The sequence below is a fragment of the Puma concolor genome, chromosome A2, assembly GCF_028749965.1.
Source record: "Puma concolor isolate L17-30 chromosome A2, mPumCon1.1.hap2, whole genome shotgun sequence".
Taxonomy (NCBI): domain Eukaryota; kingdom Metazoa; phylum Chordata; class Mammalia; order Carnivora; family Felidae; genus Puma; species Puma concolor.
Window position 1 is genome coordinate 140529825 of NC_141668.1, and position 16326 is coordinate 140546150.

General features: G+C 43.3%; 1 protein-coding gene across 1 annotated transcript; it reads right to left on the reverse strand.

Annotated features, from left to right (window-relative positions):
• Window positions 1-322: 322 nt before the first annotated feature.
• Window positions 323-16062, reverse strand: SNTN (sentan, cilia apical structure protein). Its single transcript, XM_025916594.2, has 4 exons — window positions 15912-16062; window positions 13893-13927; window positions 6407-6546; window positions 323-1528 (listed from the first exon to the last, which is right to left on the reverse strand). The coding sequence occupies exons 1-4, from the start codon at window positions 16019-16021 to the stop codon at window positions 1370-1372; spliced, it is 444 nt and encodes a 147-aa protein (XP_025772379.1). The 5' UTR covers window positions 16022-16062; the 3' UTR covers window positions 323-1369.
• Between the last annotated feature and the right edge of the window lie 264 nt (window positions 16063-16326).

Consider the following 16326-nt stretch of genomic DNA (forward strand, 5'->3'; position numbering starts at 1 on the left):
GACCAGGGGTGAAGGTCTCCCTCCTGAGTTTCTTCACATTATGTATGTGAGGCTTACCATGCTGGACTAGGAAGAAAAGGGGAGATAAGGGGGAGGGACTTTCGAAGTTACAATAATTTTGCAATGAGTAGAAGTCTTCGTGAAAGTCTGTCTCAAAGGCTCAGGCATTGACCTGTGTGCGTGCGTGCGTGTGTGTGTATAACTTAAACTCAAGAACACAGGCGTGGACACAGGGGATGTGGGTCCTTGAAACACACTTTTAGAAGCTTTTCTCAAAAAGTTGCTGGTTGACAAAAAAAAGTTGACACACAGATTACAAGGATATTGGGGTGTTGGGATTTTAAGTCATGTTTATTTAGGTATAATTCACATACAGCAAAATTACCCTTTGTAGCATACAGTTTTAAGAGTTTGGCAAATGTAGGCAGTCATGTAACCACCACCACAATAGAGATATGAAACATTGCCATTCCCCCCCAAAAGTTCCCTTGTGCCCGTTTATGGACAACTCCATTTCCCGCCCACAGTTTTGGCATCCACTGATCTTTTTTTTTCCCCTCATGTAGTTTCGCCTTTTGCAGAATGTCGGTAAAGCTTCTCTGACCTTTGAGCTCAGGTAATGTGATAAACACTTCTAGCATCCTGGTGCCCTTATAGTTATAATTATACTGTATATGCAATTGACATCCATTGTTAAATATCCACCTCTTCTGCTAGACTTCTGCAGGCATGTCTGAGGGCAGAGAGTATGTAGCTAGGGTGTTACTGTATCCTCAGTACCATCCAGAAAAGGCTGAACAAACATTCATTCATTCATTAAGTGATAACTCAAAGACTATAAGGAAGATGCTCTAAGTCACTATTGACTAAGCAAAAGCAATTTGGTACCCAGTGGTATCAAATGTATCCTATTGTAAAGCACCCAGAGACTAGATCATTCAAACATTCCTGGAGAGTATGCAGGCACTTTTGGAGTTATTGGGTCTAAATATTAGCAATCAGAACCATCCCAGGCAATCCCAGGTTCATGGGATTAATTGCTCAATTAGCTAAAAATAAAATGGAAAAGTCTTCAGTCATTTAACAGTCTACTGCCATTATTTTGTTTACTTGCATATTTAAATTTTTAAAATGTTTATTCATTTTTGAGAGAGAGAGAGAGAGAGAGAGAGAGAGAGACAAAGCATGAGTGGGGGAGGGGCAGAGAGCGAGGGAGACAGAATCCAAAGTAGGTTCCAGGCTCTGAGCCATCAGCACAGAGCCTAACGCAGGGCTCGAACTCGTGAATTGCAAGAGCATGACCCAAGCTGAAGTGGAACGCTTAACCAACTGAGCCACCCAGGTGCTCTGATTGTATTTTTAAAGCTGTTTACTTCATGATTTTTACACTCCATATATTTTGTAGCAACTCTGAAGTTACAGTGATGCTTAAGAGCAAAATCATGAAATCCTCAAAATCAAGCTTATTTTCAGTGTGCTCGTCGAGTTCAGAAAGGAGGTCTTTGTATTTTGGTTTTGTTTCTTGTCCCTGTGAGAATAAAGAATAAGTAAAAACCGAATTCATTGTGCCACCTTGGTTTTACAGATAACAAGCAATTAAGAAACATGTTATTAACATGTTCTTGTAACATGGCATAACACGGTAGTTACAATATCATGTCAAGTTGTTACCAGGGCTACCAGTGGGGCACTGTGTTAAATCTTTTCATGGGTTATTTCCTCGAATTTCCACAGTGACCTTATGAATATACGACTATTATCCCCACTTAACAGATGAGCATCAAAGGACTCAGTGAGAATTAAGTCACTTGCCCCAACCTATGCAGCTATTGGTGTGAAGCTAGAGTTCATGGTCTTGGCCGCCTGATTCTGGAGCCCACCTCTTAACTACTAACCATCTGCCTCTCTAGAAGCACAGATGTGTTACATTTTTCACAATTTCAACATATAATCTCTGTTATGAGAGGTATTCACTCCGTGTTCTAATGAACAATAAGATCGTCCAGAAATACGAAATTAAAAAATGCTCATAGAAAAATCTGTGCTTTGGAAAATTGTCCAGCGTTCAGTTTCATCACAAATCACACCCAAGTCCATAGTCCTCCTAAATAGATTGAGGGGAAACATGTGAGTAGTACATCCATGAAGAGGCTTTTTAGTTTCCAACCACAGCCTGTGAAATATCCTCCCAAGTGGCATTAACAACATTAAGGTCGTTTGATTCTCTGGTATTCTGGGCTGTGTTTGCATTTAGTTCAACCCCAAATGCTCAGCCATGTGCTAGCTGTAAAAAGCCATCACAGCAATGACTAAAGCACTTTAGGAAGATGATACATTCCTCTTACCGACTAGACCATTCTTGTCTCTCCAGGCTGGTTGTCCTCAAGAGGTCACACCTAACAGTGAAGGCAAAAAGAGTTTCCCCTGCCTCGCTCCATGACAGCTGAGTGCTCTGTGGACATGGTGGGGCCCACGGCAGAGACAGGACTACTTACTAGTGGAAGGACACACTGCTCAAAGGTCAGAGGCGGCTGTAGATCTTCTCTCTTTTTTCTCTATGTATTTTAAGTACCTGGGAGCTGGCCCAGGTAGTTCTCTTGGGGCCTGATCAGCCGTCTTGTTTCTGTATCTTCTTATCAGTGCGTATAAATGCTCAGTTTTATTTTATCTGACTGACTATAGAGTGTTAAGATCCCCCCAAATTACGTTAGGCTTGTGAGAAAGGAGATGTTCCTCTCAGAACCCAGGCCTCAGCCCAAAGTGCCATCTCAGTTAACCAGAGAGCTCCACATAGGGATGTAGGAGAAAGCCCAGTTAGTCATTAAGGGGCTGTGGTCTTTTGCCGTTGACCTGTGTGCCCCTACCTGCCCTGAGGAGTCTCACAGAGCTGGGTGCTAGGTCCAAGGCAGCATCCTGACATTACTCTCCATGTTTTCTCCTTAAAGTTACCACTATTAATACTGAGAATGTCCTAGAGTCCCCTGAAATATGGCTTCTGCTTTCTGTCATCTTGAGCAGAGAACAGCACTTCACATGAGGCCTGGATAGGTCTGCTGCTGGAGATCCAGAAATTGTCTGCCTCTCTCAAGTTTAATCTATATTGAGGGACATGATTTGGCTTTAACTTTCTTTTACCCTTGGCTGTTCTCAGAGGGGATGGTGAATTACAGCAGGAACCCCCTCGTCTGAGGTTTCTCTTTGCACAGTTTGAGTTGCCTGGGTCAACTGGGATTTGGAAGCAACCATTCTCCTTCTGATGATCATCAGAAGGTCAGTGGAAGCCTAAGTTGACATGACAGTGCTTACATCATTTACCTCCCTTCCTCTCAGTCACGTGGCATTTTATCATCTCACATGCCCACCGGAAGGGTGACTACAGTACGATAAGGTATTTTGAGAGAGAGACCACGTTCACGTAACTTCTACTAGAGTATATTGTCATTGTTCTATTTTATTATTATTGTTAGGAGTCTCTTACAGCATCTAATTTATGAAGGAAACTTTATCATAGGCGTGTATGCATAAGGAAAAGCAGTCTAGAGAGGCTTCTGTACTGTCTGTGGTCTCAGGCATCCACGGGGGCCTGGGAACTGTCCCCTTACATGGGGTCTGGGGGGTAGGTGGTGCGATTGTACATCAGGATGACCATCCACTAGGTCCTCATTTTCATACTTGTGAAAAGCTCCCTGAAGATCTGCCCAGCCACCAAGTATGAGGTCTTTTTCTTTCTAGAATGTGTCATCTCGTTTGGCCTCTGATGTAGGCAAGTGTTATAGGATTTCTTCACCCACGCTTTCCTTAAAGGCTCCCCAGAACTTTTTACCACTTGGCAAATTCTTGCCTGATACTTCTGGCTACAAAGATTTTTCTTAAAAGAAAAAAAAAAATCAAATAATCATACAAATAATACTTATTCTTCCTGAAATTGAAAATGTGTACTCTTTGGGAGCCTGGATGGCTGAGTCGGTTAAATGACCCTTGAGCTTGGCTCGGGTCATAATCTCATGGTTGGCTAGTTTGAGCCCCAAAATGGGCTTTGCACTGACAGCACGGCTGCTGCTTGGGATTCTCTCTCCCTCTCCCTGCCCCTACCCCGCTCGCTGTCTCTCTCTCAAAATAAATAAAATTAAAAAAAAAAAAGAAAGAAAGAAAATATGTACCCTTTGACCTCTATCAGTTCACTTCCTCCTCCCCCTCCCCCTCCCCCTGGGAACCACATTCTATTCTCTGTTCTAAGGAAATTGAGTTTTTATAAAATCACTTTATTTGTGGAATAAAAAAAAAAAGTCGATTTCTCACACAGTCTTTTGAAATAATCCAAGATTCACAGGAAATTGTCCCCTTGGCCCACCTTCCCCCAGTGAATGACACCAGATATAACTGTCATATGCTAGAGCCAATACATTTATATTTTCATGGAATTATAGTACTTATTTTCGTAGTATCTCCGAACACCCATAGAACTTTAGAGACTGCTTTAAGTCTTTTTCTTGCTCTACCTACTAATAAATATTGGTGGTCTAGACTCTGTACGAACCCCTCTTTTCTTCTTATGCATGTCCCCTCAGCCAGCATTTCCCTAAGTATGCTTGTAGAGTGTAACGCAGTTTTAGGCGAGGCAGGATGAACTATTAAATACAAGTTAGTAGTCATCTATTCTTTTACTACCTTCCACTCTTACCCATTGAATTAACACTTAGAATAGTGATGTTATTAAAAAGAGATAATTCTAAGTTTATTTACTGAGAGAGAGAGACACACAGACAGACAGACAGCAGGTGGGGGAGAATGAGAGGGAGAGAGAGAGAGAATCCCAAACAGGCAGTGCCCTGACTGCAGAGCCCAATGCGGGGCTCAAACTCACGAACAGTGAGATCATCACTTGAGCCCAAATGAAGAGTCGGGTGCTTAACCAACTGGGCCCCCCAGGTGCCTCAGTGATAAAGTATTCTTATAAAATAAATTTATTTAAAAAGAAAGTTAACTTAAAGAAGAAAAGTTCTAAGTGAATTGTAATACAGACTCTAGGCAGATATGGGAAAGATATTGAAGGAGGTATTCAAATGACTGAAGGTTGGAAAATACACCTCTAGGTAATTTAGGTCACTCCCTTCAGGTCAGTGACTGTTCGTCTACTGCTAACTCTGACTTCTGAATTGCGAACACAAATCTCTATTCTGACCTCCCAAGTCATATGTCCTGTTGCTCTGTTTCTCCTCCGGAATGTTTCATGGACATCTTAAAATTGACAAATTCTGATGGAACTCATCATTTCGCCTCCCACCCCACCTCACCTCAAATATGCTTATTCCCCAATCTTTGACTTCTCTGGAAATGAGGCCACCACCCATTTCTTCCCACAGTCGGAAACTGGGGTGTCATAATTTGCTCCTCCTGTCCTTCAACCCTATAGCCAGTCAGTTATCGGATCCTGTTCATTCCACCTTCCAGATGTCTCTCCTGTTCAGCACCCTAGTCCCAACATCATTGGCCTCTGTTTGGAGTGCTTCCTCACAGACACTTTCTTTGTCCCACCCCCACCCCCACCCCCACCCCGACCCCTACCCCAATCCCATCTGCAGGTGATGTAATTTCTTCACCCTTGATTTAGAAACATTCCTGGCTTCCTCCTGCTCTCAGGCTATGCCTTTGTAATTTTGCTTCTCTCCACCTTCTCAGCCTCATCGCCTAGTTCTTCCTACTTTCCTTTCCCTTCTCGGCTCTCCCAGATCTTTGACCTGCCTTACAGGATTTGCATATGCCATTGCCTCTGCTTGGAATGCTACGTTCTCAGTGCCCACCCTCCTCCCTTGCAAAACTAACTCTTGCTCACTCTTCAGATCTCAGCTATACCTTTATTTTCCAGGAGAGCTTCTTTGACTGACTGCCCCAAGATGGTCCCTCTGTTTTACTCTTTCAATGCATGCCATACTGTTTCATGGTTATTTGCATATTTCTAATGACCTTTTCAGCAGATCTCTCTACTCTGCTAGGTTTTTTTTGAAGCTTATTTATTTTGAGAGAGAGAGAGAGAGAAACAGCATGAGTGGGGGATGGGCAGAGAGAGAGGGAGAGACAGAGAATCCCAAGCAGGGTCTGCGCTACCCGCACAGAACCTGCTACGGGACTTGAACTCACAAAACCATGAGATCATGACCTGAGCTAAAATCAAGAGTCCCACGCTTAACCAACTGAACCACCCAGGCACCTCTCTACTCTGCTGGATTTTTAGCTTGTTCACTGCATTAACTTCAGTGCTCAGTTCACTTCCTGGCAAATGGTAGGTGTTCATTAAACATTTGTTGAATGAAACAACATAATAGGGCCCTTTCGCTGGAGTTGTTGGTTCTTTGGGCCACCCAGTATGGCGTGGCCCCCGTTTCTTCATGCCTGTTCATTTTCTCACCTCCGTGAAATTCCTAAATTGGGTTTGCAGCAGATTTTTGGCAGTAGCTTTTCCAAGTTTACCATCAGGGTCAGAAGAGTTTCTGAAAATCAGAGCAATGGTAGCAATGGCCTTTTCCAGATCTGAGCCCTTCCTGAGAGCTGTGAGGGAAGAAACGTACAATGATGTAGTCTAGGTTAGAAATGGTTCTTCCCCAGACACAGGGTTGTATTTTCCGAGGGAACTGGGATGAGCAGGGTTGGAAGATGTATGTCAATGTGGCCCTGCCCTTGCACTCTTTGCCCCCTATCTGGGAGTGGGATGTAGGGACATCTGACACCAGGTCCTTAAATAATTGAAACAAAAGTTCCTTCGGGAGCAATAAGAATTAGTAGAATCAGGATAAGATTTACCACCTGCTTGTCATGTGACCTTGGGAAAACACCTCACCTCTCTCACAGTTGGTTTTTTGATCTGCAAAATATTTAAAGGGCACCTGCTTGATACTAGGCTCAGTCCCTGGCACTGAGGGTACCACAGTGAGTAAGACAGAGTCCTGCTCTTGCGGAGTTTATATTCGATGTCAATCAAAGCATCACTTCAGGCCAGTGTGATAAAGGAGAATAGCAGTTAAAACAAGCTCCTTGATATCATGATGGATAAGGGACCTCTTTGACCTAAGGCCTCAAACATACTGATTTCCCAGCTGGTTTCTCTGGTTTAAACTCCCTGAAAGGGTGATGCTAACTCATTCCTTTCTAGTGGGTAGCACCCAGTGGACACTGAGAACTACACAAGATACAGCAAAAAAATTTGTATGTTCTCTGTCCTCTGAGGCTCTAACACATCCTCTATTATAGAACTTCTCTCATGTTATAGTTACCATATTAAAAAAAACCTTTTTAAATATTTATTCTTGAGAGAGACACACATGCACACAGAGCACGACTAGGGGAGAGGCAGAGAGAGAGAGAGAGAGAGGGAGACACAGAATCCGAAGCAGGCTCCAGTCTCCGAGCTGTTAGCACAGAGCCTGACGTGACGCTCAAACCCACAAACTACGTGATCATGACCCGAGCTGAAGTAGGACGCTGAACCGACTGAGCCACCCAGGGCCCCAGTTACTGCATTTTTAATGGACTTTCTTCTCAACTACATTGCAAGCCCTGTGAGGCCAGGGAATCATATCTTTCTTCATCACTGTATTCCCAGTGACCAACACAAAGTCCTGTTATATAGTAGGTGCTAGGACATGCCATTTAATGAATGAATAAGAAGAAAAGAAAAACAAAATCCTACCATTTTTAACCCAGGTACTATGCAACAATTGTTTATACAAAGAATGACGATCAGACAGAATAACGCAACTTTTGTATTGAGCACCCACTATATTTCTAATATATTCCCACTCAGTACCCAGATGTGGCCTCTGCTCTTTTACAATATACTTTACAATCTAATGAGATAATAAGTAATAATCAATAAGATAAGTGCTTATGCATGTATTTGCTTTTATATACATTCAATAATTATTTCTCTATATACATATATAACATGGATTTACAGCTTGTGATGTATGAGGCAAAAAAGGCACAGAAACAGAAGAAAACTTAAAAAATACATCTGGGGGGTGCCTGGGTGGTTCACTTGGTTAAGCATCTGACTATGGCTCGGGTCACCTTTTGTGAGTTCAAGCCCCTCCGTGCTGACAGTTTAGGACCTGGAGCCTGCTTCAGATTCGTGTCTCCCTCTCTCTCTGCCCCTCCCCCACTCATGCTCTGTCTCTCTCTCTCCCTCAAGAAATGAATAAAACAGTAAAAAAAAAATTACATCTGGGAGGAAACCTACTTAGATAGCTGGTCTTGGATGTCTCTGTGAGTAGATGCACATTAAGCTAAGACCTAATGGATGAGAGGGATCCTGCCATGTAAAAGGGTTGGGGTGGGGTGGGGTGGGGTAGTCAGGCTAGGATTAGGGTTGTGCCGAATGTCCCAAGCTCAAGCAGAATAGTGAGGGCTCGGATCAGAAGGAGTGTGGCACATCGGGAGAGCTGAAAGGAGACAGCTGTGACTGAAACCCAGAAGAAGGAGGTTTGGTTAAGAAAGGAGAACAAGACCACGGAGAGCTTACAGCCCATAGAAAGGCATCAGACTTTTCTTTGCAAACATTTTCTCCCAGTTCATAAACTGTTGGGTTTTTAATCCTTTGAGATCTTTTGTGGAGGAATTGTTTCCAATTTTTATCAAGTCTGATTTATCAATGCTTCCTCTTCTGAAAGAGTTGTCCTATGTAAAGTTAAAAGTTTTGTCATTGTATGGTCTACATTTAAATCCATGGCCCAGGGGCGCCTGGGTGGCGCAGTCGGTTAAGCGTCCGACTTCAGCCAGGTCACGATCTCACGGTCCGGGAGTTCGAGCCCCGCGTCGGGCTCTGGGCTGATGGCTCAGAGCCTGGAGCCTGTTTCCGATTCTGTGTCTCCCTCTCTCTCTGCCCCTCCCCCGTTTATGCTCTGTCTCTCTCTGTCCCAAAAATAAATAAACGTTGAAAAAAAAAAAATGTTTAAATCCATGGCCCATTCTGAGTTCATGTTTCTAGAAGGTGTAAGGCTTAGGTGGAGGTTCAGGTTTTTAACCGGCGGAGGACCAGTTGCTTTCCACATCAGGTGTTGAAAATGCTATACTTCCTTTGCTGAATTGCTTCGCATCTTTGTCAAACGTCAGTTGGGCATATTCGTATGGGTCAGTGTCTGGGTTTCCCGTTCTGTTTCATTGATCTGTACATCTGTCCCTCTGTCAATATCACATTTGATTCCAGTAGCCATATAGTAAACCTTAATATGGAGGAGAGTGAGTCCCCCACTTTCTTCTTTTTCAAAATTATTTTGGCTATTTTAGGGCTTTCCATGTATATTATTTATGACTTGCAGTAAGCCTTAAGAGAATTTTTTTTAAGTTTATTTATTTATTTTGAGAGAGAGGGAGAGTGCTCAGGGAGGGGCAGAGAGAGAGGAGAGAGAGAATCTCAAACAGGCTCCATGCTGTCAGCACAGAGCTGAATGTGGGGCTTCACCTCATGAACCGTGAGATCGTGACCTGGGATGAAACCAAGAGTCTGACGCTTAACCGACTGAGCCACCCGGGCGCTCAAGCTTTAGCAGAAATTTGACGAGAATTGCTGTATTTACTGTGTCGACTCTTCCAGTTCAGCTACACAGTATGTATCTCCATCGTCATAGCACTTTACAGATGAAGCAAGGATGTGACCTCGCTGGGGACCCACCGCTAGTAAGTGGCAGAACTTGAATTTGAATCCTGGTCAAAAACATAAGCCTCCTGCAGAGATTTTTTTTTTTTCCCCTCTGCCTGTCTTCTGCTCTGTGGCACCTGGAATCTTTAGAAAAATGCCTGGCAAATGGTACATGCTTCACATATATTCATGGGATGAGTGTCTGCCAAATCTATGTCCTTAGCTTCTTAGTCCCTGATTTCTTCCCTCATTCCCGATGCTCAGTCTTACCTGCCTATGGTTCTGCTTGACATTTCCCACTTCTGTCTGCTCACCCAGTGGCTGGGCCTCCATCTGGCCTAGAATGCCAACCTCAGAACATTCTCTGCTTCTTTGGATTTTATTGTTAGCTTTTTCTCCCCCTCTCCCCCTCTCCCCCATCCTTAGCCACCTCTTCCCTTCACCTCTGTCACATCCCTGACACCCACAGTCAGAATGGAGATGCTTCTCGATTCCCCAACACTCTGCGGCTCGTCGAAATCCATGGAGATGAGCTATTCCTCTAGCTTGGGTCTGTCTTTCCTGGGGTGTGTGCTTGAGGAGGTGGGACGCTATATGGCGGTAACCTTGAACTTAAGTGGCCAAAAAATAGACTCCATTCATTCTGTCTTTAAGAAGCAAATTGCTTAGAGGAAATACCTTAATTCCTTAAGAGGTAAACATTCCTTCTGTAATTTTGACCAGTTGCTTCATTAATTAATAACCAAGAATAAATTAGGGGAGGCTTTACTATGAGCTGCTCTATTCTCCAGGCTCTTTCTGGTGAGGAAGGGGTGTATTTCCAGTCTGGAGTGGGCTTGCAAATAATGACAGACACCTTCCTTGTTTATTGCATGCCAGGTGCCTTTCACACTTAATCTTATTTAATGCTTAGTAAAACCCACAGAGGTAAGTGTGATTTGTGTCTCAATTTTACATATTGGAAACTGACACATGGAGAGATTAAGAGTTTTAAGGTCACATCGCTCAGAAGTGGCAGAGGAAACATTTGAAAGTCTGATTTCAAAGACCAGAGAAAGATCTGCCACTTTGGAATATCTCTTTATAAGGCCACCTCCGTGGAGGCTGTGGAACCAGACATTTTCCAACCCTTCGAGGAACTCGACGTCTGGCTGCCTTCTAGATGGGGACTCCATCTGGACTAGCCAACTCATCTTTCCTTCTCCTCTATTCTTTTGAACCCGGCAGGCAGTTTTTGTCCTGACTATAAAATAGCATATGTTCATAGTAAAAACTGAACTAGAAAACATCACACATGAAAGTTAACAAGGTACTCTGGTTACCTTACCAACACCGATGATACTTTGCGAGAGGTTTTGTTTTTCTGTTTTTATGGCTGGGTTCTTCCCTTACTAAACCCAGCGTGTTGCCTTTTAATTCCCGTCTGCCTCACAGAGTTGCGAGCAAATATGTGAAAGCATATTGTAAAGGGCTAAGTCCTAATAAAAATGCAAGGGCTTGATGTTTCTCTTTTGGTGTCTTTTATCAGCTTTCTTGCCTCTGGAAGGGGTGTATCGGAGAGGGTGTTAAACCAGGTACTTCATGTCGACCTCTCCTGTTATTTCCGCTCTTGCTTCTTACGCTTTGATAATACTAAACTGTGTGTAGTCCCCTTACTCTGTTCTCCCAACAAGTACTTTTTGGCAAATATTTATTGCCAGGCTCTGTCTTACTTCTGGGGATAGAACCGTGAACAACAGCAGTGGAGACATTCTAATTTCCTGGTGCTTGCGTTCTGGAGGACAGTTGTAAACGAATGATCACGGAGCTGATATTCTACGTGTCAGCCCCTCCTCTGTAGGATATACAGGGTTCAACTCACTTAATTCTTACATCAGCCTTCGTAGGTAGGTTCCCGTATCATCCCCACTCTATAGAGGAGAAAACTGAGGGACAGCAAGGTTAGGTAGCTTGCTCGAGGTCACACAGTCTGGTCCCTCCCCATGATGTACACTGCCTTTAGATATTGTTTTTCAGGCAGTGTATTCTGTACGACTCTTTCTGACACCCCCAGATTGGGCAACAGGTCCCTCTTCTGGGCTTCTCGATTTCCCCAGACATACATTTATCATAACCCTCACACTAGAACACTCTTCAGCTATCTAAATTTCCTTCTAGGTCAGTGCTGTCCAAGAGAAATGTAATGTGAGCCGTAATGATAATCTAAACATTTCTGGTAGCCACATTAAGAGAGTAAAAGGAAACATACAAAATTATTTTCATAACACATTTTATTTAACCCAGTGTATTAAAAATATTATCATTTGGGGCACCTGGGTGGCTCAGTCGGTTAAGTGTCTGACTTTGGCTCAGGGCATGATGTGGTGACTTTGAGCCCCATGTCAGGCTCTGTGCTGACAACACAGAGCCTGGAGCCTGCTTCCAATTCTGTGTCTCCCTCTCTTTCTCTGCCCCTCCCCTGCTCACGCTCTCTCTCCCTCTCTCAAAAAGAAACATTAAAAAATTTTTTAAAATATAATTTCAATATGTAATCCATCTAAACAAATTATTGAAACAGGCTCCATTTTTTTTATATTAAGTCTCTTAAATCTGACTTATCTATTACACACATTTCAGTGCTCGGTACCTTCATGTGCCTAGTGGCTGCTCTATTGGACGGAACAGTTGTAGACTGCACACTCCCAAGGGCAGTTACTACATTTTATTTATCTGTACGCTCATTCCCAGGCCCTGGAGTGTTGTGGGCCTTAGTGTACGTGTGTTGGACTGAGCCGACTGGAACTTCAGGGCAATCCTCTGCCTCTTTCTCCTCACCTGCCGTGGAACGTGGGACACAGATCTAGACACTGGATCTAGCAAGTACCTGACACATTAGTGTCACAGGAACACAACTCTCAGTACAGCAAGGTGTCAGAATCCCCTCATTTTAGAACTTTTCCTAGTAGCAGTTATTTTTGCAAATGGAGCAATGGAGACCCATGGGAGAGAAGTGGTCTGTCCAAGTTCACGCAGGTAGTGTGCGGCAAGAATAAAAACCGGGTCTCTTTTTTTCTCTCTAGGTCAGTAGTTTCCCCAATACTCCAGTGCTTCTCAAACTTTTCTGCCACGAAACTGCTTTGGATGCTAGAGGCAGAGATGTACTCGTTCCCCACTCCCACCCTCAAGAGGTCAAGGGCATACGCCCAAGTAGCCAGCAGAGAAAATGTGGGTTCTCACTGACCTCTACTTCATCCTCGATCCCTGCCTTATTTCAGTGGATAACGTTTAGAACTACTTGCATTGAATAAAACACATTCTGGGAAGTTGAGCCATGTTTATCCTGTGTTTTTTTAGGACATGGGAATAAATGTGGCCCAATGGTCCAATGCTAGGAATCTGGTGCTAAGAATGGTGCACACGTGTGTGTGTGTGTTCAGGGGCAGGGAGGGTGATGGAAAGTTACTACTCCCCTCAACTTCCTAGAAGGGATAAGTTGTATTAGAAATGCGGGACAATTATCACGAGTGTCCGAAATTGTGTATATTGTAAAACAGAATAGGTTTTCTGTTGTCATAGTATAAAAACAATTGTTCCATCAAGATGGAGATTTATTTCAGTAAAAATACCAAGTCTCCTTTGGAGATGTTGGCCAGCCATTTAGGAAGAAAAACAGTTTCAATATAGTCATATCCAAGTTTATGCTGGTCATTCTGTGAACATTTTAAAGCCACAGATTTTGGAATAAGATAATGATCCAAGTATATGAGTGGGGGTTTTTCTTAATATTACCACAGAAAGAACAATATGTTAGTTCTAAAGATATTTTACCTATAAAGTTGAATTCTGAGTGTAAGTATTTCTATTTTGAGAGTTGGCAACACTGTTTTCACTCGACCAACAAGGGGCAGCTGGGGGTTGTTTGCATTCTGAGTTCCAGTGACCATTCACGAGTTAGATATTGATGGTCTTGCTCTGGATGGTCTTGCTCCGGAGGATGCTACCCATAGACAGGCAACTGCACGTGTGGGAAGAACACTGAATTAGGAGTCATGGGATCCATGCTTTCAGCTTGGCCTTTAATGGACTAACTTGGGGCAAACTAATTCTTATCACTGGACTTCAGTTCTCAAAAGAGTTCTATAAAAAGAACATGGGTATTTGATGATTTGTCCACAAGGTCTCTTACATTTCTGGCATCCTTTGCCGTCCTGTTCTTTTTAACTCCCGGTGCACTATCATGGTAGAGGGGAAATACACACATCCCAGTCACTCCAAGTCTTACCTTTCACTGAAGCCAGTTGTTTGGATACTGAAATGCTGCCAACAAAATGAAAGAAACATAAGGATTTTGGAGACTGGGTATTCATCTCTGCGTTGAAAGTAAAGCAATACAATGATTTAAAAATCAACTTATTTTCAGTAAGCTTTCACTGAACCTTCTAGTGCAGCAGCCATCTGTCTTGCAAACTCCATTTCCTCCTGGCCACATAGGAAAGAAGCGCTTGAACGTGCCTCGCCCACACATCCTGGTCTTTCTTGCATTCATGTAACCACATGACTAAATTCCCTCCAATGGGAAAGGAGTAGAAAAGAGTGATCACCTTTCATGTGAGCTCTTCTCTGTTCTCTCTTATTTCCAGCTGACTAACACAGAAATTATCGAGGACACCTTGGAACCCACATGTTGAAACCACAAGCGTCCTTATTCTGGGTCCCTACATGGCTACATGGGGTCAGTCTGCCACAGACCTGGAATCCCCACTCCGGACTGTCACATGAGAAAGAAAAAGAAAATAACTTCTTGTTCCATAAAACACTAAGGATTTGGAGTTTATTTATGTGCCCCAGGAGCTGAGCCTACCTAAGAGTCTAGGTCCTCTGCTGGGGGGAGAGGATACATCATGAATGACGGAGACATGTTCCTGCACTCTTGGGGCTTAAAGTCTAGTGCAGAAAGCAGACTTCAAACACGTAATTCAATACAGAGGACTGGCAGAGCATTTACAGAGGGCAGGGAAGAACTAACCCAGTCTACAGGTCCGAGTAATGGCATTTTATCTGAGCAGTAGGTGAAGAAGGAGGAAGAGTGTTCCAGGCAGAGGAAACAATGTGCATTAAGGCCCTGAAATGGGAGAAGGCAGGCCATGATCAAAGAACCAAAGGAAGCACAGAGTGGCTAGAACCCGGAAAAGGACGCAGATGGTGGTGGAAGGGGAGGCTGCAGTCAAGGGCCAGGGCCAGAGCCTGCTGAATCCTACGAAGGACTCTGGGCGTTATCCTAAGGGCAGTGGGAAGGAAGGGAATGGCATGATCACGTTTGCATTTGGGGAAGTTGTTCCACCTGATGTATCAGAAAAAGATTGGATAAGGGGCCAGATAGGAGGCAGGAAGATGAAACTCACTCCTTTACAAGTTGCAAATCAAAATTTGCTCCATATTTCAACCCCGATGGCTTTTGAGAGAGCCAGTAAGAACAATAGTTCTTGGTCGTATCTTAGACAACCCCTTAAAGAAAATTTTTGGGTTGAAGATCTTGTTTTGGCATTAACTAGTCAAGATCTCATCACCTTGGGGGCCTCATTTTTCTTGTTTGTAAAATTAGGAAGCTGGACTCTGATATTTTATACCTTTTATGGTCTTCTTGGTGAGTTCCTCTTAGTTTTCTAGAAACTTTGCACCCTTATCATCCCCTTCATATAATGTGCTATCTTTTTACTTTGCATACATATAGTATACTTGCAACATGACTTGTGCTATTTTCTATTGTCATGATCTCCTCCATTAGTCTGTGAGAACTTTGAAGGCAAGAGCTGTGCAGTTTATCTCAAAATCTTCCCCTCCCCACCTCCCACCTCCACCTAGCAGAGTACTGCCTAGCACTTGTGAAGTGTTTAAGAAAGTGTTTTGAACTACAGGACATCTAAATAAAATTACATGAGAAAGATTATTTTTCATTTATTAGCCATAATTTGACACATTTGAATGATATGAATCAATTTCCCTCTGTCACGGATAATCTGCAAGTATTTGTTCCACAGTTAAAATCATTGCTAGTTTTGATTCACAAATGTTTCTCAAGAGGCAATCAAAGATATTTGTGTTGATTGTATCATCTTTTCAGTTTGCAATCAAGGCTGCACATTTGTTCCCTTTGCTTCCCCAATTCAATTTAAAGCTGGATTGGGGTGGGTAATAAGCACCAAATTCGCAATTTCTTGGCCATCAGGTTGACAGGATCTCTTGGGAAATGCACCTGCAGGCTTAAATAAAACTCATTAAAGGAGAGCCACGCGTCACTGACCTTTTGGGCATTTTCCTAGGCGCTAAAGTGGATGTTGGGGCTGCAGAAAGACTGGGGTCCCCTTCCAAGTGGAGGGCTTGGTCCTGGGTACTGTGCATACAGCCACACATACTCTGCTTGCCTGTTGTGTGTTGGTCCTTCCTAAGCAACAGTCACTTGCCCACTGTTACTATTGTCATTCACTCCATGACAACTATATAAGGCACTTTTAGAAGAGCCTTTTGCTGGTGTTATTGTATGTAAACATTAAACCATTCATGCATCCAACAAACGTTTGAGTGCCTACGATAGGCCAGGCACTCTACAAGGTGCTGGGGACACAACAGTGAACAAAACCAGACATGGAGCCTGATCTCAGACAGCTTAGTGGGAAAGACATATTAATCAAGTGATCATGCAAAAAAGTCACACCTGG